Consider the following 23,786-nt stretch of genomic DNA (forward strand, 5'->3'; position numbering starts at 1 on the left):
GAAAGAGCTGTATCTTGGGCCACAGCCTCATACACCGTCTTGTTTGCAGGTCCTTCAGTGAGCTTGATGTGAGGGAGAAGGAAAGGTTGGGGGAGAAGGAGAAAGAGATGTGAAACTTTGATCATTTTATTTAAGGAGAAAAGAAAGCAAGCTTTACGCTTCCCTGAAAGAGAAGGAAGAAAGTTTTCCTTTGAGGGGTGAGTTAGCATACTGTATGTACACTGTAGGTGTTGGTGTCTTTTAACTGTTGAAATCTGTACAAGGCACGCTTCTGTCCTGCCATCTCTTTGTTTATTCAGTGGGCATACAGTATTGGCTGCGTTTGACTCGCAAACACCGGATGAGAGGAGTTTGGGATTCCCCTAACTGTACAGTTTCTCTTCAGATTTTCTATCCAGAGAATTTGCATACTGTTCTATATTGGGATTCTAAACATAAGTGTTTCTAGAAACCACTTTATCCCAGGCTACATGAAAGAGATTGACAACAGTATTGAGAAGTATAGCCCTGATTTTGCAACTTCTGTGGATTCTTCTAATCCTACAGAAAAATAGGAGTCTAAGATGCAGAAACATCTGTTGCTGCTTAATGTGGTGTCTTCTTCAGATGCTGGTTTTACAGCTGGGAAAATCCCTAAGGTGACGAAACTTGCTACTGTTTCAACTCTGCTGTGGTCTAGTTGGTTTCCAGATCATCCCTAAAACTGGCTGTGGATCCAGCAGGTGATGTTTTGAGGGTCTAGGTCTCAGCCACACTGTTGTACGGTGATTTGTGGCTCTAGTTCTCAAATTTGCTAGAAAACATAGCTGTTAGGCACCTCATCTTGTTGCTTAACCCCAAAATGCATGAAGTTCCTACTTTCTGTCGGTCATCGTAGGTGAAAGTACAGTTGAGCATCTCCTCTTCCACCCTTTAAAAGAAGTTCCATTAAGTACTGATGCTTAGCGCCGTGCAGAAACAAGAGATTTTTGCTCATACCTGCTCTCCGTTTTGAATCCTGGAGCAGCACCAGTTAGCACCAGATATTCTGCAAGCATGAACACATTTCTGATAACTCCTTTTCAGTGCTGCTTCTATCACAGCAACACATCTAGGAGTGACAAACATTTTTACCAATCTTGCATTTTCCTCCAAATCTGGGGCCTTGTTGGACTTCATGGCTGGACATCATCTCAGGCTCTTGGATCTCGTATTCAGAAGTAGCACCAGTTAGTTTCTCTGCCACTCCCAAAATTTTTGGATTCTTTCTCTTCCCAGAGATTTCCCTGAAAAGAATCTGTTCTGGAAAGAGTTTTAATGCTTTAATCCTGAGGGCTTACAAAATATTCTATCAGGAGAAACAGGTTTTTTATGTGTCATGGCAAAAAGAATAATTGTGAGTCTTCTGAGCATATGCAAAATTCTCATCTAACAATAGTTTAAGACTTTAAAAGAACCTTTGCAACTGAAAAATGAAACTGAAAAATGATAAATATACCATTAATAAATCCCTCTCATCTATATCATGCAGCTCTTCCTTTGTGCAGTGTCTGTCATTACTTGCTGAAGGTGTAGTTACTCAGAAATCTTTTCAGTTTCTTTAAGTTTTTCCTTTACTGTAAAAATCTTTTGATAGGATTTTTCTAAAGCAGCCAGTAAGAAACAAATAGGTTTTCCTAACAGTTACAGTTGTTATTGTGCTGCTATTTGTGTATTTCACCCTTTGATAGGAGTGAATTATAATTATCTAGTTCTGAGATAAAAGCCGAAATTGTGATGTATATACGGTTCATACTCAAGCAGTAGATGCTTATTTTTAGTTGTGATCTGATTATTTTTTGTTTGTTTTAAACATTGCTGGTATCAACTCAAGTTTTTTATTTACCAGAAAACTTGGTGTAAATTAATTAACATATTATGTTGTACCTGGTCAGTATAACTATATGCTGGAATAGTGATTCATCTAAATGACAAAACTTACATTACAAAGTTGTTGTTACCATTGATGTTGTTAGTATCCTTAAATTAAAAGTGAACGTGTTCACCAAAACATAAGTATCTGTGATTTAGATAGAATGTGTTCATTGGATTGCTCTTTCAGAAGTATATCTAGTTAAGAGTTTTGTTTGCAGAATTTCCTCAGATCTGGTATTAGAGATACAGTTAGCTCTCATTTAGCAAGTGAACTCTGGGAACATTTCAGTTTCATTTGCAATTAATTTGTCAAGGTAGAATGACAGATAACTTATTTTAACAATTCTCTTTATCCGTTTCTGGTGTATAAATAGGAACTGATTCCTAAAATCGTAAATGCCTTTTGAAATGATTACTTGAATAAATTACAGCAAATGACAAGTGATGATGATGGTTAACTAAGTGTTTGCTTTTCTAAGCCTCTCTTTTTCTGTAGCATTGAATGTGGTTTGTCTGTCAACTAGTTTTGCCTTTATGCACTTATGGAGTGTTACAGTTGTAGAATGTTTTTTAAAAGTCCAGTACAGCTGGACTTGCCCTGCTGTCAAGTTTGTTAAAGCAGGAAGAGTGACCTTAAAAAGTTATCTTGTTAAAGCAGCCTTAAAAAGCCCACTTTTATATTATATTCAAGCTTAAGAATTATGAAAACAAAATAATTTTTCAGGCCATGTAATAGGTTACTCTATGAAAATAAATCTTTATTTCTGAGAACAATAGCAGGTAGTGGGAAGAAATTGAGACTTAAATATTTGCCATTTCTAATTGGATTGTTGTTTTTAAAAAAATCTGGATGTTTTCTTTCTGGGCTTGACTACTCAAAATTCTAGTATGTTAGATCTATTTTGTCTCTTACAGTTATCATCATTGCTAAATGCTGATAAGGAGCAAAATCTGACCTTATTTGCTTATAAGGAACAAAAGGCAATAGGATTATTTATTCAAAATGAAGAGAGTTAAAGTTTATGTTAGTTCTTGAATTTTAAGTTACTTCAACTGGTCACTATATGTTGGCAGTTGAGGGATTTATACCATCTTTAACCCAGTGTAAAATTTAGTTTTCTGGTGTTGCTTCTTCACAGTGATAATGTTTAAAATTATGTCCTTTGAGAATGATCCCCTGGAAATCTGTTTGTCCTGTCTGCAGCAGCCACAATCTGTCTGGTAATTTCTGGGGGTCTTGGAAATCATTGTTAATTTCATACTGTGACAAGAAATTACACCAGGTGGCCAGCTATGGGGACATGTTCAATACAAACACAACTGTAGTTGCACAGATGAAAAAACACATGAAAATTTCTGCATTATGTGTAAATAGTGTTTCATGTTGTAGTATTGTGGATTCAACAAAAAATAAGAGTTTATTTGTTTGAAATTAACTTGATAAGATTTTTTAGACACAAAAATAAAAAATACATAGTCATCTATTTTCTAACTGCTTGGCTTTTAGACATTAGTGTGGACATTCCACTTAGCAAAATGAGTACTTTTTGTAGCTGAACAGTTGCCATTTGCCTTACAACTTGCAAAATGGTGATTATGCAGACCTGTTCTTAAAGGAATGAGTTAAGCGTTATTTGAAATCAATGTGTGAATGAGTTGTGCAGCATAGCACCATGTAGGGGATTCAGTGACAAGTTCTGGAATTTGCACAGCTCCTGTTCTCTGCTTCCACTTAATCTATTAGTTATGCTTAAATATTTTCTACAAGCGATAACTGCACCTTCATGTTTAGTTTCTAACATCAAATGTAAAAATTAGCTAGCTTATAAAATTGCAACTTTTTTTGGCACATCACCAAAATAATAATAATCAGAAAGTTTTTTTCTTTTAAGAGATCAAGGAAGGATATGCATTTAATCAGTGTATTCAAATACGTAATTGATTCTAGTTGGAGCACATTGTAATTTTTGTCTGTGGAAGCAGAAAGGCAGTAGCTTCAGTGAAACTGAAGATGCTTTCAAGTGCAACTTGAGCACTGTCCCAAGCACTTTTCCCAGCTTTTCTAATTCACTTTTTTTTATGCAAGATAAACAAGAGAAGCTCTTTTTTTTTTTCCCCTGTCAAATTGGAATATTCTGTTTCTTTCTTTATTTACATTTTTCATAAAAATTGATTCCAGGGAGTCCAAGAAAATACACTGTAAATTCTTGATTTGTAGCCAATGACACCCAACAAATCTGCACTTTCCTGTTCATGGTACTTCAGATGGTCATTTTTTTGATGGGTTCAGAGACCTGCCTTACATGTTAAGAAATTAGCAGTGAGAGGAAAATAGTTTCATTTATATGTAGACTGGTTTTCGTGTTCTGATGGTCTAAGAAAAATGTCAGTGACGTGTAACATTTGGCTTTAGTTTGGTTTCAGACAAGACTTGTGTGTGTGAATACCTTGTATAGAATGCCAATACACTGGTCAGTACAAGTATTAAAAGCAAAGAGTCCAGTTCCATCAGTTGGTCTTTGCCTGCAGAAACATGAGCTTGTCAGTCATCTGAAACAACATTAATTGAAGACCCTGGAAGTAGATCCCAATTTGATTATAAATTGCAATTGATCATTTGGAATTAAGGATTTGGTGAGTAGACTGACTCCAAAACTTTGGACAGAACATGTTTTGCTATAATGAATAACAATGTGTGTCAGAAGCATGGCCTGCTGAGACTGGCTTCTGTAAAGCAAACCTCAAAATGCTGTTTTCTGTCCCTGCTGTTTCTGTCTGGCGGGAGTGCTTCCTGCAACAAACTTTGGACCTGCAAGTTTTTTGACCTCAGCTTTAGTTCTGAACTTTTTTTAAGTCCCATTTCTCAGGCTCAGAATATGCCCACATTAGCACTCAGGAATGCATTCAGAAGCAAATCTCTTCATGATCACTGTTTACTCCATAACACAATGAATCAGCTTTAGCAGCCAATGCACATTGCATCCACAGGACCAGACTAGAGCTAGTCCAAAGTAAGCTGTCCTGAAAATGGGCATTATGATGGATGAGGAATTCTTAATACCAACGGGTGTGCTCTACAGTTTTGTTCCTCTTATGCCACAAAGTTCACAAATGTGACTGTACGGCATAATCTCTTCCAAGATGTTTTTGTACTTACATAGGTAGGCTTAGATTCATATGTCTTAGTACTTCCACGGGTCTTGATTAGCAGAATTCTGGTGTGCTTGTTTATTGCCTTATCTCCCCTCTTTAAAAATAAGCATTTTTCTAATCTCTGAAAGGAGGAAAAGACATTTGTTTTGGTTTTCATTTCTGTCCCTGTTAACAACAGCAGCAGTGAATAAGCATAGTTGATGTGTTTTCTTCCTGGAGATGTCTATCACGTACCAGATGTCAGCTTAGCTTACTTGGTGCTATTTGGCTTTGTGGAGTTAAAAAGCATTTCAGCTCTTGACTTGAGGGAGCGCCTGTTTATAACTCGTGATGAGGATGAGACTAGAACAGAATACTGGTATGGAGACTAACCTAATCAGCTCTGCTAAGAGGAAGGACTTCCTAGCCCTCAGTAGCTCTGTTACAACAATGTTGGAAGAATCTGATCGGTTTTATAGCATCTGGAGACAAGTTGTTTAAAGTAAAATCTTCAAGGCAGATTTTGAGCTGCCATTCACTCTTAAGTTGATGTAAATCTAGCTCCCTAATCAGTTGTCATGTGGGACTGCAGCTGAAAGTCTGAGCTTCCTTGCATCTGTTTTGTGGCATCTTAATCTGAGACCTTAGTTGATTCAGGATCTCAATGCTTGATTTTTTGGGGTGCAATTCTAGCTGTGTGTGTGATGTTTTAACTTCACAAAGCAGTGTGAAAGACCAACTGTGAATGATGGCTGCCTTCCAGGGCATAATTTTTGAAGTCTGTATATCCAAACTGCATTTATTGCAAAGCTTCCAGATCCCTATTTCCAAACAAGTATGTAAATGGACAGAATTGTAGAAGACATAGGGAGTATTGTACTGGAGCAAGACTGAGACATTTCCTGCAAGTCAAAGCAACCAGATGTGACCCTGAGCTACCTGATCTAACAGCAAAGTTGGCCCTGCTTTGAGCAAGTGGGGAGGATCATATGATCTCCAAAGGTCCCTTCCAACATAAATTACTCTTCTAGGATTCTGTGATTAGTGTATTCCTATGGAAAATGACAGCTTACTTAGTGGAATCAGATTGTTGTACTTTTTTTTAAGGTTATTGTAAGTGATTTTGATTTGATTATGCTCAAGAATTCTGTGGTATCCACAGGGAATATTGTCCATTGCAAATAATTGAAGCTTTGGTTTTAATTAGTTAAAGGGCGGTGGTATGGAATTTTGTCTTCCTTTTTGTCATACAAGTCTCAGAGAATATCAGCAGCCCATTGTACCAGTGGCTCCATCTCCCATTCCCTAGTTGCATGTTGGCTATAGCTTGAGGACAGACTTAACATCTGATTCTGGTGCCTGAACAGATACAAAAATTTATTTCTCTGTGATTGCAGTTAGTTATGAGTTACTAGGTCTCTATACCTGCTGTTCCAGATAGATGATTTTTTTTTTTTTCCCCACCTGACATGTTATTTGGAAAGGTTGTTCATGAATTTATAGATACCATTCATTAATGACTAATGCTATTATTCAGAATTCACTGATGGACATGAATGGCACAACGGTTAAATGATAGAAATTGTGCTCTCTATGTATGCTTAAATTCACTTTGAGTTTGAAGTTCCATTAAGTGATAAGGATTATCATAAAAATTTGGAAAGCCAATTAAAAGTTTGTTACTACAGAAAAGAATATTCCATTATATGGGGTGAAGCTTGTTATTTCAGCAGTGATCTTTCACTTGGATTGTTCTTTTCCAAGCTATCTCAAATCCTATTGAAAAATTTAGTCACTACTTTCTAGTTAATTACAACCTCAGTGTTTTTTACAGTATTCTGCAAAAATGTGTGAACTATTGAGTAGATGATGTGACGTCATGAGTTCAAATGTATTTTGTTCCAATAGAATTAGCTCTTAGTCTTCCAGCGTTTTTGCCTAACTAGAAATGTTGGTCTAATTAGATTTTGGGGTTGGTTTCTTAATTCAGTGGCTGAAAATTTTGCTGCACAAGAAAAAATGGTTAATTCATTACTTAGAATAATTTTAAACTTGGGATTTTTTTTTTAACACTTACAGTATGTGTGACAGATCTTGTATTATGTGTGGTGTGGGAAAATAAAGATGTGGGTCATAGGAATAAACTGAGCTGTATTCTTGCTCACAATTTATTCCTGAATTTTTAATTTGATTGAAGTATATTACTTAAAGTCTAGGAAGTAAGTGAAAGAGCAACATCTAAAGATGACTGGTGATCCAGTTTTTACTGCTACATAAATGAAAGATTGTGATAAGTTGCTTCTTTGTCCACAAGTACCCTTGATTTAGGCACAATTTAGCACTGTACACTTCCATACTAGAGATCATTCTATGCCTGTGTCCTGAGTAGTCCCATAGCCTGCCTGGAGAGCAGAAAGGATGCTGTTGAACACCATGCACTTCCTTCTCATTCACAAATCACAGAATCATTCAGGTTGGAAAAGACCCTTGGGATCATCGAGTCCAACCATCAGCCCTACTCTACAAAGTTCTCCCCTACACCATATCCCCCAACATCTCATCCAAATGACCCTTAAACACATCCAGGGATGGTGACTCCACCACCTCCCTGGGCAGCCTATTCCACTGTCTGACCACTCCTTCTGTGAAAAATTTTTTCCTAATGTCCAGTCTAAACCTCCCCTGTTGCAGTTTAAAGCCATTCCCTCTTGTTCTATCACTAATGACCTGTGAGAAGAGACCAGCACCAACCTCTCTACAATGTCCTTTCAGGTAGTTGTAGAGAGTGATGAGGTCTCCCCTCAGCCTTCTCTTCCTCAAGCTAAACAGTCCCAGCTCCTTCAATCGCTCCTCATAGGATTTATTCTCCAGGCCCTTCACCACCTTCGTTGCCCTCCTCTGCACTCGCTCCAGCACCTCGATATCTCTCTCGTATTGAGGTGCCCAAAACTGGACACAATACTCCAGGTGTGGCCTCACCAGTGCAGAGTACAGGGGGACTGTCACCTCCCTACTTCTGCTGGTCACACTATTTCTAATACAAGCCAGGATGCCGTTGGCTTTCTTGGCCACCTGGGCACACTGCTGGCTCATGTTCAGCTGCTCATCAATTAAAACCCCCAGATCCTTTTCTTCCAGACAGCTCTCCAGCCACACCTCCCCAAGCCTGTAGCGATGCATGGGGTTGTTGTGGCCCAAGTGCAGGACCTGGCACTTGGCCTTGTTGAAGCTCATCCCGTTAACGTTGGCCCACCGATCCAATCTATCCAAGTCTCTCCGTAGTGCCTCCCTATCCTCATGCAGATCAACACTCCCGCTTAACTTGGTGTCATCTGCGAACTTACTGATGATACACTCTATGTCCTTATCAAGATCATCAATAAAGATGTTAAACAGAAATGGTCCCAACACCGAGCCCTGAGGAACACCACTTGTGACCGGCCGCCAGCTGGATTTAGCTCCATTGACCACCACTCTCTGGGACCGTCCATCCAGCCAGTGCTTGATCCATCAGACCGTTCGCTCATCCAGGCCATGGGCAGCCAGTTTTCCTATGAGAATTCTATGGGGAACTGTGTAAAATGCTTTTCGAAAATCCAGGTAGACAATATCCACAACTTTTCCCTCATCCAATAGTCGGCTTATCTTGTCATAGAAGGAGATCAGATTTGTCAGGCAGGACCTGCCTTTCATAAACCCATGCTGACTAGGCCTGATCCCCTGGTTGTCCATTATATGACTTTTAATGGCACTCAAGATGATTTGCTCCATGACCTTCCCTGGCACTGAGGTCAGACTGACAGGTCTGTAGTTTCCTGGATCCTCCTTTCTGCCTCTGTTGTAGATGGGTGTCACATTTGCCACCCTCCAGTCCAATCGGACCTCCCCAGTTAGCCATGACTTCAGGTAAATCATGGAAAGCGGCTTGGGGAGCACATCTGCCAACTCTTTCAGCACCTTTGGGTGTAACGCATCTGCAGACTTCTGTGCATCCAAGTGGTGTAGCAGGTCTCTGACCACCTTCTCTTTACCTGTGCTGACCTCATTCTGCTTCCCCTCCCCATCTCCCAGCTCATGAGGCTGGGTGTCCAGGGAACAGCCAGTTCCACTGCTAAGACTGAGGCAAAGTAGGCGCTGAGCACCTCAGCCTTTTCCTCATCCTTTGTTACTATGTTTCCCTCTGCATCCAATAAAGGAAGGAGATTTTCCCTAATCCTCCTTTCATTGTTAATGAGTTTATAGAAACATTTTTTATTATCTTTAACAGCTGTAGCCAAGTTGAGCTCTAGCTGTGCTTTGGCTCTCCAAATGTTGTCCCTGCATAGCTTCACTGCATCTTTATAGTCTTCATGAGAGACCTGGCCCCTCTTCCAAAGGCAATAGATTCTCCTTTTGTTCTTGAGATCCAGCCAAAGGTCCCTGTTTAGCCAGGCCAGTCTCCTTCCCCACCTGCTTGTTTTGGGCACATGGGAACAACCCGCTCCTGTGCCTTTAAGACTTCTGTCTTGAAGTATGTCCAGCCTTCCTGGACTCCCATGGTTTGAGTTACCTCATGTTGTAGAAATCCAGTGGGTTACTAGGCTCTGTACATTTATATACACCATTTTGACTCCTCTCCCATCTGTACAGTCACATGTAGTCCATATACATCACATGAACCATGTCTGAGTAAACAACTTCAAGATGTAAGACTTTGACTTTTTTTCTTCAAAATAGGCACAAAGAGCTGTCCAAAGAAAAACCACCCAAGAATAGTTAAAACAGTAAAGCTAATGCTTATGAAATGCCCTATATGCAGCCTTTGCTCCTACTGAAGAATTCCCACAAACACTTCTTCGTATTGAAAGGTTCCTAATATTTATTGCTTAAAATGAAGACTGAGACATTATTTTTATGAACCAGAATATAAAGCATAAAAATGAATCACTGTGACCAAAAGGGGATGCCTAATTTATTAGACTGTGATGTCCTAAGTCTGTTTTTAGTGGGTGTTTTTGTTTGTATTATATTGCATGTGAGGATGAAAAGATTCTATTTAAATCTTGATTGATGTAGACTGATGTTCCTCTAAAGATTCCCCAGGATATATCTTCCTTCTTTAGGTTGATTAAAAGATCTAGGCAGTCCACTTCTTTGTACCTTTTACATGAATGCTAATGGATATTTCTCTAGGGAAAGTGTTTATCAAAAAAACTTAATACAAGATAGATAGACTCACAAGGAATTTACAAAACTATTACAGACTAGCCTGCAGAGAATTCCTATCCTTGATTTATTCCAAATGCATTCTTTTCAACTCAGTACGAAGTTTTGGGACTGGCATCTGCATCTTCGTGTAAGATTTGCTGCAGTCATTTTTCATCAGATGTCAAATAAAAGACTCCAGTGATTTAGCTGATGTTTTGAGACAGTTCTGTTTTTCAGTGGGCACAAGTTAAAAAAACCAAAAAAACAAATAACAGATTTCCTGTTTGAAGAGGACTGGAACCAGGATCTAGTTTGGATGCATTTTCTGTATGTGTTTATAGATTTACAGAAATGTTTTTTTTCATTCTTCTGTGAAATCTGGGATGATACATTTACTTTTTCACATGCTAAAGTTGTTCAGCATTGCTTCTGTAACTGACTTGGTTTGGAGATGTAGTGCTCATCACATGGAGTGTGCAAAATATTGAAAATTACGAAATAACCTCTGAAAAAAATGAAAGATTTTTCACTTTGGACTCCATTGACGGCTTTAGGAACAGATATGTGTTAATACTTAGTATATATTCAGTCTGACAGAAAATTAGAATCCAGAGCTTTGTCCTAGCAGTATAGGTTCTGAAAAGCAGATAGTGAATAATTTCTTTTTCCTACACAATCAGATGACTTTTTTTAATGAAAGAAAAGTTTGATCTGTAGAGTTGACACAGAAAATGTTTGCTGCAGATTCCAAGAAGCAACTTTGAAGTATTACTTTATTTGCAGTGGTTTTATAATTCTCAGAATGGACTACATTTTGTAAATTAAAAACTAATAGTTACAGCATCTGACCATTATTCTCTGGAAATAAAAAATCAGGCTAATGGCACCAGTGCAAAACTCATTAGCACCAGTGCAAATAGAGTTGGATCAAATCTACCAGTGATAAAATGTAAGCACCTAACACTTAGGAGATTCCCAGAGAGCCATTTGGTCTGCTTTTCAGTATAGCTTACCTTTGCATACGCCTAAACTGTTTGAGCATTTTCTGGTTTTGCTTAACAGTTGCCTTTGTATTTAACTGTAGATGGCTATGGTATTCAGAAGGGTCTGTTCTAAGGCAAAGGCAGCCTGTTTTCCTAAAATGCTCCATTGTATTTGGCCTAAAGCAGATGAGCAGCACCAGAAATCTGCTGAAGCTTTTCAGAGAAAACAATTAAATGTCTTAAGGACTGTAACTCCACTGGGTGTTCCTACCTTTGCATTATCTTACTATTAGAGTGCTTGTCCAAGAAGTGGGAAGTCTGGGTTTAATTATAAAGATTTAACTATGTTTGGGGAGTTGTGTTGGGTGGACCCCACACCTGTGCTCGAGCTGTCCAAACCTTACAGCAAGGCAGTGCCCAGTAGAGGCACCTACACTAGGTGGGCTGTGTCATGTACTTGTTGGTGCTAGGCATTAATCCTGAGGCAGCTACGCTGTTCACTGAAACATCAGTGAAGACAAGGCACCATCTGTCCTTAGGTTTCTTAAGCAATGCGGAGGCTTTACTCTTTTCTGTCAGCCAGAAACCAACCACTTTATTCCTGAGAAGCAAGATGAAGGTTTGAACCATACTCTGTTTAAATGGGAAACATGACAATTGGGTCACACCCATATGTATTAAAATATGTACAGAGATAAAACGGGTACCCAATATCTTGTTATTCTGTAGCTCTGCCTATTGTACCTGTTGTAATTGATTTTTCTGCCTTTTTTGAGCAAGATCTTATAATAAATTGGTGCTAAATTTCAGTTGTAAAATGTTTAATTATTCTGTAGTAATTGTCAAGGGATTTGTTATAATAGATAATTTTTTTCTCTTTTCATGTAGGTCTTCATTACTTCAGAAACATTGTGTTAGTAGGATCTCTGCAGGATCGTTATGTTCCTTATCACTCTGCTCGCATTGAGATGTGTAAAACAGCTTTAAAGGATAAACAATCAGGTAATAAATATCCTGCAAAATAAACAGACCACTCAGATTAAACCTCATAGGTCTCAGATTCATCCCATTTAATTTTGGGTCGTTAACTGAGGCACCTCTATTATTTGTTTGGACACTCTGGGCTTATTTTGTAGTAATGGAGAGAAAAATTCATGTGGGAGCTGACTTGCTTTCTGAATCTGTCCTGTTCTGTTACATGGTTAATGGCTGGACTAGATGATCTTCAAGGTCTTTCCCAACCTTGATAGTTCTGTGATATGCAGAAGGAGATGAGACTGAATAAATTCCTAGCTTTTAGACTCTGCTGTAAGTTAGGTGGGATGAACACAGCTGTTACTCCATGAATAGGGAGGACAAATAGCTTTGATTTTTGAGGGCATGAAGTTGTAGCATCAAGCATGTGGGCTGCATTGTGCTGAGACTTAATACTAGCGCTGAAAGAAAAGATAGTCTTCCCATTTTCAGTGATGGTTGGTTGTGTATTTACTGTTGAGACATCCTAGCACAATTGCATTCTAGCATTATATATTGACAAATAAATACCTTTTATATAGTGTAATACATTAATACTGAGGAGCACAATCTCACTATAAATGTACATATACTAAAATGCATACCTTAAAATTATTTTTCCAACATTTCTGGGGAAATTAAACTTCCTGTATATTCTATCTTAACAGAACAACAGCGTAACACGTATCATTACCTCTCTTATTCTGGAATGTGTTCATTTTAAGTTCAAGGTCAAAGAACTGTATTTGTTTCTGGTGATTCACACACTACAACTTTTCTTTTCCTCTACAGGACCAATTTATGCTGAAATGATCCAGAACCTGCTTCTGCCAGTTCTTCAAAATAAGGAATGTAATTTGGTTCGATATAATGTAATTAATGCATTACCCAATACAGCAGATTCTCTCATAGGGAGAGCTGCACACATTGCTGTTCTCGATTCAGAAATATTTTTAGAAAAATTCTTCCTTGTTGCTGCCCTAAAATATTTTCAGTAGAGAAAAGCATTGTAAGAGACTTGGTTATTACCTCATTAACAGATGAATCGAATAATGTGTGGTATTAAAGTATAGCTGCAGCTGTATTTTAAGAGATATTTATACTTTTTATATGGAAGATAATTTATATCATCCACACTTAGGGCTTTTTAACATCAACTTTACTTTCTAGGTAATGTGGCTGTGCAATATTTTTTTATTTTGTTCTTTTTACTTTTCTATTACCTTTTCTTAATTTTGGGTACCTAGTTATTTGGAGATTAAAACACAGTGCGTACTTTTGGTTGGTTTATTATTGGCTCTTAGACTGCAGAAGTCAATGTTACTTGGCTAGATTTTGGCTTTTGATGCCAAAATAAATTGGATTTTAAAATTCTAATAAGGTCTTACATGTTCAGTTGTATTTTAGCACTGTAGGAAGTTTAACTGGAAACACAATGAGCTGCTAAAATACTGGATATTTGAAAATGACTATATCTGTGGGTCTTGCAAAGACCATTACCTAGTTGTCTGTTCAGATATCACTACAGTTTAACAGTTTTCTACAAAGTCATTATCATCATTGTTAAATCTGTTATGCCTGTGGGAATATATTTTCTACTGATCTCAAAAACATGTTAGTTTACATACTCAATTTTATTACTGGAACTTTAGTTTTCAGAAGCAAATGGCAACTAAGGATTTTTGAATGTTTAATGATAGCTGCCTTCAAATAATTGGGGTTTTGCAAACTATTAAAATTGCTCCTTACTCTGTCAGTTCTTCAGATGAACATGGACAGTTTTACATGGACTTCCTTGTATGTACGTAAAATAAGTAAATGGTATAAATTTCTGCAATACTTTTATGAATTTAAGCAATTTTTAAATATTGTTAAAATGTTTTATTGACTACAAAGTATTGTAAATATAAATCATTACATCTTCAAATGGGACAATATTGTAAACTTTACCTGTTTAGTGATACAGATAAAATGTTTTTGATATACAGGAATGTTAAAGGTCTATTGACTTTCTACTGGTGCTGAATAGCATTAAGTTTGGTTTCACCTTCCTTCCCTTTTCTGTGTTTCAAACAGTAATTCACTAAAGGTGTGGGGGGGGAAGAGTTACATGTGCATTCACTAATTGTAATGAACATTTTTTGAAAAATACAAATTTGTTGTATAATGCATGTTTATTTTTAGCATTGTGTTATTGCATCTGGTGTTAATAAAATGAACAAATGACTCTAATGGAAGCAATTAAAGAAACTGAAACGTTCTGCTAATTACCAAAATTCTGGGGAGGCTTTTTGGTGTATAATTAATAAGTTTGTATTATTTGAAATGAATATAGCAATAATAGTTTATAATGAAGTGATTTTGCATTTGATATTGTTTGTTGTATAATATAGTCTTTGTAATTTGTTTTTTTTTCTCTATAGAAATGCCCAAATGAGCATCCAGAGTTTGCAATGTAGACACTTAAAAGAGGATTTTACAAGAGTTGTGTTAGACAAGTCCTTATGACACAAAGATACCTTAAATACATTCTCACTGTAACAATGTCTACTTTTATTAATTTTTATTATGATGGTGCTACTAAGTTCTGAATACTTAAATTATGTTCTGACATCTCAACTGTCTTTTATTTAACAGTATTATAGTAGTTGGCTAGTGGCTAAATTTTGAGTATCAGTTTAGGGAGCTAAATTTACAAAATTTTCCTTGATTCACAATGAAGTTAAGTCTTAGTACATAAGTATTTAGATGTCACTATTGAAAAATGTCTGTCTTGCTGTGTCTCTCTGGAAATCGGGAAGTGTAAAGCATGCTTTTGTGATTAGCAAAGCAGAGGTATCCTGGCAGGAATAGCCACTTTTTTTTTTTTTTTTTTTAAATAGTAGATTCCATCCATTGAAGGAGGCTTGAATTTGGTTTGTTCTTTGAGGAGGACAGATGGTGCAGAAAATCATGTGATATTTGCGTGTAAGTTCATCGAGGAACAGGGCAAATTAAGAGAACATTAAATTCATTTTATCTTCCCTAATTTGTATTGGCCAGCGCAGTCCATATGTGGTCTGGTACCCCTCTCAGTACCGTAGCTTTTGTGGGAGCTGTTTGACATCTCAAAGTCCCAAAGGAATGTGCCATAGTGAGTGGCAGGATGACCCCAGCATTTCCTTGAAGCATATGAAGGTCATATGTGCACTTACAGACTGTATAGTACACTTGCAGTTGGTCTCAGAACAACACATACAATCTTGGATGTTTTGGACAACTGTGCATGTGTTGCATGGCATACTCCTCCGACTCCGGCATATTTCTGCTTTCTATTTACTAGATGGAAATACGGACTCTTACTTACATAATTCAATGTCATCTGATGCAGCAGCTATAAAATGCTCCATGTCACCCCTCTTCTGTTTGAATCAGGGCTTCATCTCCCTGTAGTGACAGTGACCTCTTCTTTATGCAGGTATCCTACAGCTGCTTGAAAGAGAATTATGCTGCTTACAGAATGAGAGAGAAAAATTAAGGTCTTAACATTTCCTTAGAAAGCTGCCAGTCTCTTGTTCCCTGAAGAAGGTAGTAGGCTGCTACTGTTACTTCACAAAGCTCTCAGCGATATTATTAGGACGTCACTTTATAAAATGAGATCATATCTGAACTTTTGTTTGCACATAGTGTATATAAATTAATTCCTTGGCTTGTGTTTGAATCTTCCATCAAAATTTAAACTTTATGATCTTGTGGATCTAGAAATTGCTACTAATTTGGGAAAAGAGCTCATGTTCTACTGTGGAAATCAGTAGGCTTTGCAGCAGAGCCAAGAGATTTCATATGGATGGAAAATTGACTTTGTAACCACAGAACACCCTTCATTCCAAGCCAATCTTATTTACACAGCCCTGACCAGGTGACCAGGTGTGGTGTTCAGGTAACCAGGATTCTTGACATAGAGAGGAAGAGGAGGCGCTCAGGCAGAATCCGCATGCTGGCTGCCTGGGGCAGTGCTAGTTATGGTACTTCGCAGATAACCCCCATAGCCACCTTACAATCGACTCAACTGCATTGACCTGCTGCAGAGTTTGTGCTAACTCCACATCTTTTATTCCCTGCTTTTTAGAACAGCAAAGCAAAATACAGTATCATTTGAGTCTTCCTCGCAAGGCAAAATGCAGTGTAAGAGATAAATGATCAGTAAACAGAGGGAGGAAAACAAAAAAAACATTGCATTTAATCACAAAGTAGAAAATTCCTGTGGCATGTGCTACATTTGTATTTACTAGTGTTCAGATTTATTACCTTCTCAGCCACAATATCTAGAAATACATAATTTAGGAGTTAGAAGTGAATTTTGCATTTTTACAACAGTACAATAAATGAAGACTAGAAAAAATATTTTAAAGACCTCAGCTTATTTTTAGGTGAAAGAACAGTTTCTAATTAATCTTACATTGCTATTTCATCCTTACCATTTGAGATTGCACGAGTGGTTTTTCATGGATTGAGTTAAGCAGTTTAGGAACAGAGCTTGTTCTTACTTGGTATCTGCAGACAGCTTGGCATGAGTAATTTTAAGGATTTCATGATTGTTTTTACTGTATTGAGCACAGGCATGGTAAGTTCTCGAACTTGGCATCAATTTTTTTTTTTTTCTTGCTGCTTTTGGGTAGAAGAGGGTTTTTTTCTGCATGATCCACCAATATTCCTATTTATTCTCTCTGATCTAGAGGCCCAGCATCTTGCTGTTAGAATAAAGAAGAGGGTTTCCCACTGTTTTCAGTCTCGAATGTACAGTTAACCGTGTTACAAAAAGCTGATCGAGAAAATGCCACACATGAGGCAGTCACTTGAATTTAACCACTTTCGGTGTGTGGGCATTGCCAGATATAGCGCGTTAAACTCAACGTGCCGTGGCTGCTGTTCATTTACCAAGGAGATTTACTTTGTTAACGCCTCCCTTCACCTCCCTTCGTGGCAGAACGGGCTGGTTTTAAGGCCGGTGGGAGCGGGGCTGCCCGCAGCCACCGCCCTGACTGGAACCGCCTTTCCCGCCTCTTCCCCTGGGGCGGGCGAGCGGGGGCGGGGCTCGCGCGGCGGACGCCGCGCGAGCCCCGCCCCCGCCCGCCCGCCCAGGCTGAGCCGTCGGCGTTTGCGCATGCGCCGTGCGCTTGCGCCGCAGCGCCCTGTCAGCGCGGGGTGGTCATGGCTCTGCGGCTGCTGCGCGGCGCGCCGAGAGCAGCGAGTAAGAGGCGGGCGGAAGGCGGGAGGGGCTTGGCTTTGCCGCTGAGGGGCTCCCCAGGTTCTCCTCCCCTTCCTCACGTAGGGGAGATACGAGCGAGGGAGAGAGGGACGGTTACCGGCCGGGGCTGTCGGCGCTGGGGGTGCTGAGGGGTGACTAAGATGGCGGCGGGCGATGGGGCCGTGCGCGACCCGCGGTGTGACCCCCGCCTCTTGAGCCCGCGGCTGTGGGTGGTGGGGTGCCACAGCCTTTGCCCTCCCCCATTTATCAGATTTCCTGCCCTTTTTTTTTTTTTTCTCCTTTTCTCCATCTAGATACTTTTCTCCCCTATATTGTAAACCTACTGCTGTCAGGCCTCACTATCCGTGCTGGAGATTTTCTTTCCCGGTCGTTTCTGCGAACTTTTAAAGGGTAGTAAAATATGAAGCCGTGGTTTAGTATTTGTAGACTAGGAGAGAACTTACTGTGTCCTTGGAAGTTATTGGTCTGTACCCTTTGTATGAGGAAGTTCAGATGATCTGTTCATGGAGAAACCTGCGGTGGAGGATAAATAAAGTAGCCTGCATAACAGTGTATGTCTCACATGCTCAGTTTAGGCTGTTCTGTAGGGCTGTAGGTTAGGCCACTTCCTTCTCCATTAAAAATTGAGATTTCTGTGATGCTATTGATACAACATTCCTGAAACAGACTGGTATGGTATATAGAAGAGCTGGAAAAAAAATTATAGATGTTTGTGGGCCCTCCTAGGGTCTATTTGGCCATTAAGTTCATGGCAAGATTTGGCTGATGCTTCTATCCCCCAAGCATCCCAATGAGTGCCCAGCTCCCACTGCATGAATCTTTGTGTCAAGAGGAATGTATTCTGGTCAACAGTATCAAGTACTGCAGACAAGAAAATGGATTTTGCCTCTTCTTTCCTGACTGAGATAATCAATTTCACATCAGTACCTCAATCTGACTTATTTGAATATCAGTTTTAATTTAGTTTTCTAGCTAGGTTCTCTTTCAGCTTACTGAAGAATGACACGATGCTCCGTAGGAGTAGAAAGATCCAATGTTTGCAGAAGTATTAGATTCTTCACTGTTGATAGTCCATTATGTCATGCTTTAAAAGAAAAAAATTACTCGTTTGGGGCATTGGCAACAGTTGGCAGGCATAATACAGTTTATGTGACTGTAGGGTTTAATCTTAGGGCTGTGGTATTTTAAGATGAATGAATATGCTAATTCTGGGAATACAGGTGGATTGTTGGTTGGTGTGTATATATAGGTGAGTCAAATCCACACTGCTTGAAGAGGCTTCCTGATACGATCTCTCCAGCAAGGTAGAATAATAGTTCTTTCAAGTATACTTTACACCCACACTGGTACAGGGAGGATTTCTGTTTGAATCTTCCTTCTTAAGAAAAGTCAGAGCTGCTTTAGGCACGTATCCATAGCTAAAATATTTTTAGAGGGTAGTTATGCTCACTGTGGACATTTAGCTTTTTAACCAAATGCAGAAGTATCAGTCCTTTTGAGAGATCTTCATACATAATTTTAGACTTGTTTATGATTCTTGAATTATTTATGACATGATATGTATGCACCTCTTTTTATACTACTTGAAAGAACTTTAGGTATGGATATTAATAGGTTTTCTCCTACGTTTACATTAACAAATGTTAGTAGGAGTTTAAAGGAAAAAAGTTTAGGCTTTTATTTAAAGCATTTGCATGCAGTTACATAATTGAACTTAAATGTGCTCAAAGTTTGTCCTGCTTTTGACTACCAGCTGAATTATTTTACCATCAAGGGAAGCCCAACTATTCTCTACCAGCATTCTGGAAAACCTGTTACTAAGGGAACAACGTTTTATTTTCTAAAACTTTCCTTTGGGAAAGCGGAAGCTTTTTCTGACTCAAAAGCTGCTGGAAATGAGCCAAGACCTGGAAATCATCAGGCTTCCTGGGGGAGGTTAGGACTTCTCCAGGAAAACAGAATGTACTGGTCTGTTTTATAATTACTATTTAGAAGTTAAAATATAAGGAGATAACAGTGAAGATAAGTTCAAGCAGTTTAAAATAACATTGTTTATGTGAACTGAGTTATACAACTAACACAGTTTTGCCTGCATATGTTTCTAGGGCCAAAAATAATTATCTGTGCTGATTCCTTAGGTGTTCGTGAGTTGAATGTTAAACTAATATGTGGAGTTTGTTTTCCTGTCTTCTGCTCCCTCATTTCTGAAGTGAGGGTTTTTCAGAGTTGCTCTGAACAATCATGGAGCTACTCAGTATTAAAGTCTCACATTTATGCTACACGTGTCCATTTGTTTGATAGAGTCGTCACTGCTTTGCAGCTCTCTGAGGAGCACCAGCTCTAAGACAGGAAGAAGATCTGAACCTGCTAAACAGTCACTTAAGAAACCGAAGTTACCAGTAGGTCGATTTGATGAACCAGAGGAGTCCAGTATAGAGAGGGAACCCCTGGAAAGTAAGTCATATTTTCCCACAATTGAAAGCCATGATTTAAAGGCAAGCCCCTGAGATGCGGTGCTGATGTCAGTTTAAGGAGAGGGGTAGGCATTCAGCACTTGTTGGAATCACTTTCTGAGCTTAATGGTTCTGAGGAAAACAGGCAGGGCAGCGGGCAGAAGTTGCAGCAAATAAGGGAAAGTCTTCAGAACAAGGGTGGTCAAACATTGTAACAAGTCACCCAGAGAATCTGTGATCCCTTTCCCCTTGGAGATACTCAAATCTGCCTGGATGTCCTGACCTAAAACCAGCCTTGCTTTGAGCAGGGTGCCTTCCACCATAAACATTGCATGATTTGGGGAAATATAGCTGGTATTGGTCTATTAAGTATAACTATAAATGGTGGTAGTAAACTCATGAGGGCACCAGCTACCTTTTATTATCAAAAAAGCCTCTTCTGTTTCTTAATCCACAGAAGATTTCTGATTCGTGCTGTATTTCGTGGTCGGTCTTTCTCTTAGTCTTGCGGGTAGTGTTTTGAAAAGCAACAGGATACTGAGTTTACTGAGCCACTCAGTGGGGTCCAGGGAAACCAAGTGACCTGCTATTCTCATTGTGTTCCAGTGACCTCAGTGGGGCTGCATTTAGAGAGCCTGACAAGATGGAGGCACAGATACATCACTGCTGAAGTCCCTAGAAACATGCACTTTTTTGTCAGAGGGGAGAAAGAATCTCTTTCCTCCTTCTTTTTAATTAGCCATCTTCCCTTCACTAAAAGTGCTAGTCATGCTTTGTCTTATTCACTGTAGTGTGATGTTCTGCTACTGTTTACCAGTAGTGATAACCCATGTTTATCTATTTCGAGGTCTCTAGGACAAGCTTTTTTTAATATATCAATAGATTACACTGAATATCCAGATGACAAAGTGACTGAAAAATTACAGTATCATCTCCAGAATGGTTGCAAGCAATTTCAGATTGTGACTCACTTGAAAACTGACTCAGAGTTTGGAGTTACTGCTCAAGCAGCTATTTAATTCTTGTCCTTTTATTCCCAAGAAAATAAGCTCCATTCCTGCTTCATTTAAAACAAATGCATAATCATTATCTTTTGCTTTTTGCTTCAATGTTCTAGGTTTAGAGCAAGACTCAAGGTTTCTTTTGCCTTTAAATTTAGTTGTACCTGTATATTTTTTACATGTAACACTAGCGATAGTTTGTTAGAATGCTGACTGCCCATTGTCTTACTAGGAAAAAACCATAAGTGTTTAAGTTGGCTATTTGAATTCCCACAGCTGTGTAGCTATGATGGAGAAATCTCTTGAGCTTCTGCATCCGCTGTCAGCACATCAGTAGTGCTTGGATATTGGGATGATGACATCTAAAAAATAATATTAGATCCATTTGCGCTCCTTGTACTGCTAGAGGGGCTCAAATACTAACATTTCCTATCCTGGTCCACATGAATTTTTAAACAGGCATCCCAATATGTCATCGTGTATAGCCTGTAGCTGTGTGAGTCTCCCTCCAACACTGTCCTTTTTATCTGCACTCCAAGATTTCTGTTGTTGTCTCTCTCATTTTCAACCCTGCTCCTCATTACTTGTGTTGCCCACCAGGGCTGAGTTGGGGATACGACTGAGGGAGCCCTGAGTTACCGTATGGATGGGAGGCTCTGGAGAAGCGGCGTGGCATGGGGATGTGTGGGGTACAGTGAGCTTTGGGGAGCCCTGCAGGCTAGTGCAGGATGAGAAAACACTCGGCCTGGGACGGTGCTGTGCCAAAAAGTGCTTTGTGTCTTCCCAGTGGCCACGAAGTGGGGATGGCCCTTGTGCAGCATGGGTGGCCTGAGTTACTACTCTTAAGAGATGTCCCTGAGTAAGGGAGCAATGAGTGGCATCAGGGTGTTGGCCGTGAGGTGCAGAAAGCTCCGTGGTGCCCCAGTAGGTGGCATTAGCTGGTGTAGGGTGCTGGCAGCAGAAGCAGCACTGCTAATGGGTAAGCGTGGCATGTCGCTTACCAGAGGGATCTGAAAGTGCCATTCACACCCCACTTACAAGGAGTCTCCCTCTCCTGAAAGGGTGTTGCAGTAGCTTAGTGAGCTCAGGTTAAGTTTTAGAAGGTAAAAAGTCTAATTTTAGCTATTCAGGATTTTATAGTACCTCTTATGACTGTGGTATGTAGGCTGGTGTTGAAGTATCAACATGCTATTTCTTGACAAACATACCAGCATCCATGAAAGCATGGTGTTTTAAATACAACAGTAACAGAATCTTGACTAAAATTCAAGCTAAAATTAAAACCTGAGTGCTTAAAATTAGAGACCTAAACAAACACAGAAACTGACTTGGTGTTTTAGACGTAGGGAACATCTGTACAGCATACCTGAGTGATGCAAGTTCTCACTATGAATTCATGAGAAACTGGGGTGCTTTAGTGCCTTTGGACATGGAGTTGCATTTTTATTTACATAACTGAATATGATCGATCATATGTTTTGCTGACTGTAGTCAAACTCTCTGAAATTGCTTTTGTATGACTCTGGGAAATGCTTTAACTCAAGGTTGCCTTTGAAAAGAGAATTGATTTTGAAAATGAAATTAAGAGGCAAACATTGTCAACATTATAGGCATTTTAATGAACTTTCCCTGTCATTTTAGAATTCCCTGATGGAATCAATCCTGCTACAAAAGAAAGGGGTGGACCTAAAGGCCCCGAACCTACACGTTTCGGAGACTGGGAGAGAAAAGGACGTTGTATAGATTTTTAATGTATAAATGTTTGTGTATTGATAATAAAATATTTCTGGTTGTTGAAAAATATAATGTACAGAAAAATCTCATCTGGATTTGTTGTGAAGTTTCTTGTTTCTGTCATGCTTGTGATGAATTTTCTGAGAGATGTTATGTAAATAAACATGCTGCAACTCGAGTTTTGGAGCTGTTACTTGCTCGCTGTGCACCTGATCTTTAATGCTGTTTACACTATGCGAGTATAAATGCAAGTACAGTGATGTGAAATTAGCACTCAGGATGATGTACACAGCGAGAGATATATAAGGGCTTGGATTTCTTTGTGTATTTAAACATTTATGTAGTGTCTTAAAAGTGCTGAAAGAGCTTTGCAGTTCATGAACCATTCATGAAAAGTACAGCCACCTCCGAGGAGATCAGTGCTTAGAATCATAGACTGATTTGGGTTGGAAGGGCCCTTAAAGATCATCTAGTTCCAACCCCCCTGCCATGGGCAGGGACACCTTCCACTAGACCAGGATGCTCAAAGTCCCGTCCAACCTGGCCTTGAACACTTCCAGGGAGGGGGCATCTACCACTTCTCTGGGCAACCTGTTCCAGTGTCTCACCACTTCACAGTAAAGAATTGCTTCCTTATATCTAATCTGAATCTACCCTCTCTCAGTTTAAAACCATCACTGCTCATCCTATCACTACACTCCCTGATAAAGTCCCTCCCCATCTTTCCTGCAGGCCTCCTTTAAGCACTGTAAGGCCACTAATAAAGTCTCCCCAGAGCCTTCTCTTCTCCAGGCTGAACAACCCCAACTCTCTCAGCCTGTCCTCACAGGGGAGGTGCTCCAGCCCCCTGATCATCTTTGTGGCCTCCTCTGGATCTGCTCGAGCAGGTCCATGTCCTTCTTATGTTGGGGGCCCCAGAGCTGGACACAGTACTGCAGGTGGGGTCTCACAAGAGCAGAGTAGAGGGGGAGAATCAACCTGCTGGCCACACTTCTCTTGATGCAGCCCAGGATATGGTTGGCTTTCTGGGCTGTGAGCACACATTGCTGGCTCATACATGGTTTTCCATCCACCAATACCCCCAAATTCTTCTTTGCAGGGCTGCTCTTAATCCATTCTCTGTCCAGCCTGTACTTGTGCT

General features: G+C 39.5%; 2 protein-coding genes across 10 annotated transcripts in view; both read left to right on the forward strand.

The window, feature by feature from the left end:
* The window catches only part of FAM135A (family with sequence similarity 135 member A), a 94,348-nt gene extending 79,780 nt beyond the window's left edge, over positions 1-14,568 (forward strand). For all 9 annotated transcript variants that reach the window (XM_074861817.1, XM_074861819.1, XM_074861818.1 and 6 more), the window contains 2 exons: positions 12,084-12,197; positions 13,002-14,568. In XM_074861817.1, coding sequence (XP_074717918.1) covers positions 12,084-12,197; positions 13,002-13,207 — 320 coding nt within the window. In that variant the 3' untranslated portion in view covers positions 13,208-14,568. The remainder of the gene's footprint in view (positions 1-12,083; positions 12,198-13,001) is intronic.
* A 2,775-nt stretch (positions 14,569-17,343) lies between these two features.
* Positions 17,344-22,823, forward strand: SDHAF4 (succinate dehydrogenase complex assembly factor 4). Its single transcript, XM_074861827.1, has 3 exons — positions 17,344-17,439; positions 19,759-19,911; positions 22,553-22,823. Exons 1-3 carry the CDS (start codon positions 17,400-17,402, stop codon positions 22,660-22,662), a joined length of 303 nt encoding a protein of 100 aa, XP_074717928.1. The 5' UTR covers positions 17,344-17,399; the 3' UTR covers positions 22,663-22,823.
* The last annotated feature ends 963 nt before the right edge of the window (positions 22,824-23,786 follow it).

Source organism: Strix uralensis, chromosome 3, assembly GCF_047716275.1.
Source record: "Strix uralensis isolate ZFMK-TIS-50842 chromosome 3, bStrUra1, whole genome shotgun sequence".
Classification (NCBI taxonomy): domain Eukaryota; kingdom Metazoa; phylum Chordata; class Aves; order Strigiformes; family Strigidae; genus Strix; species Strix uralensis.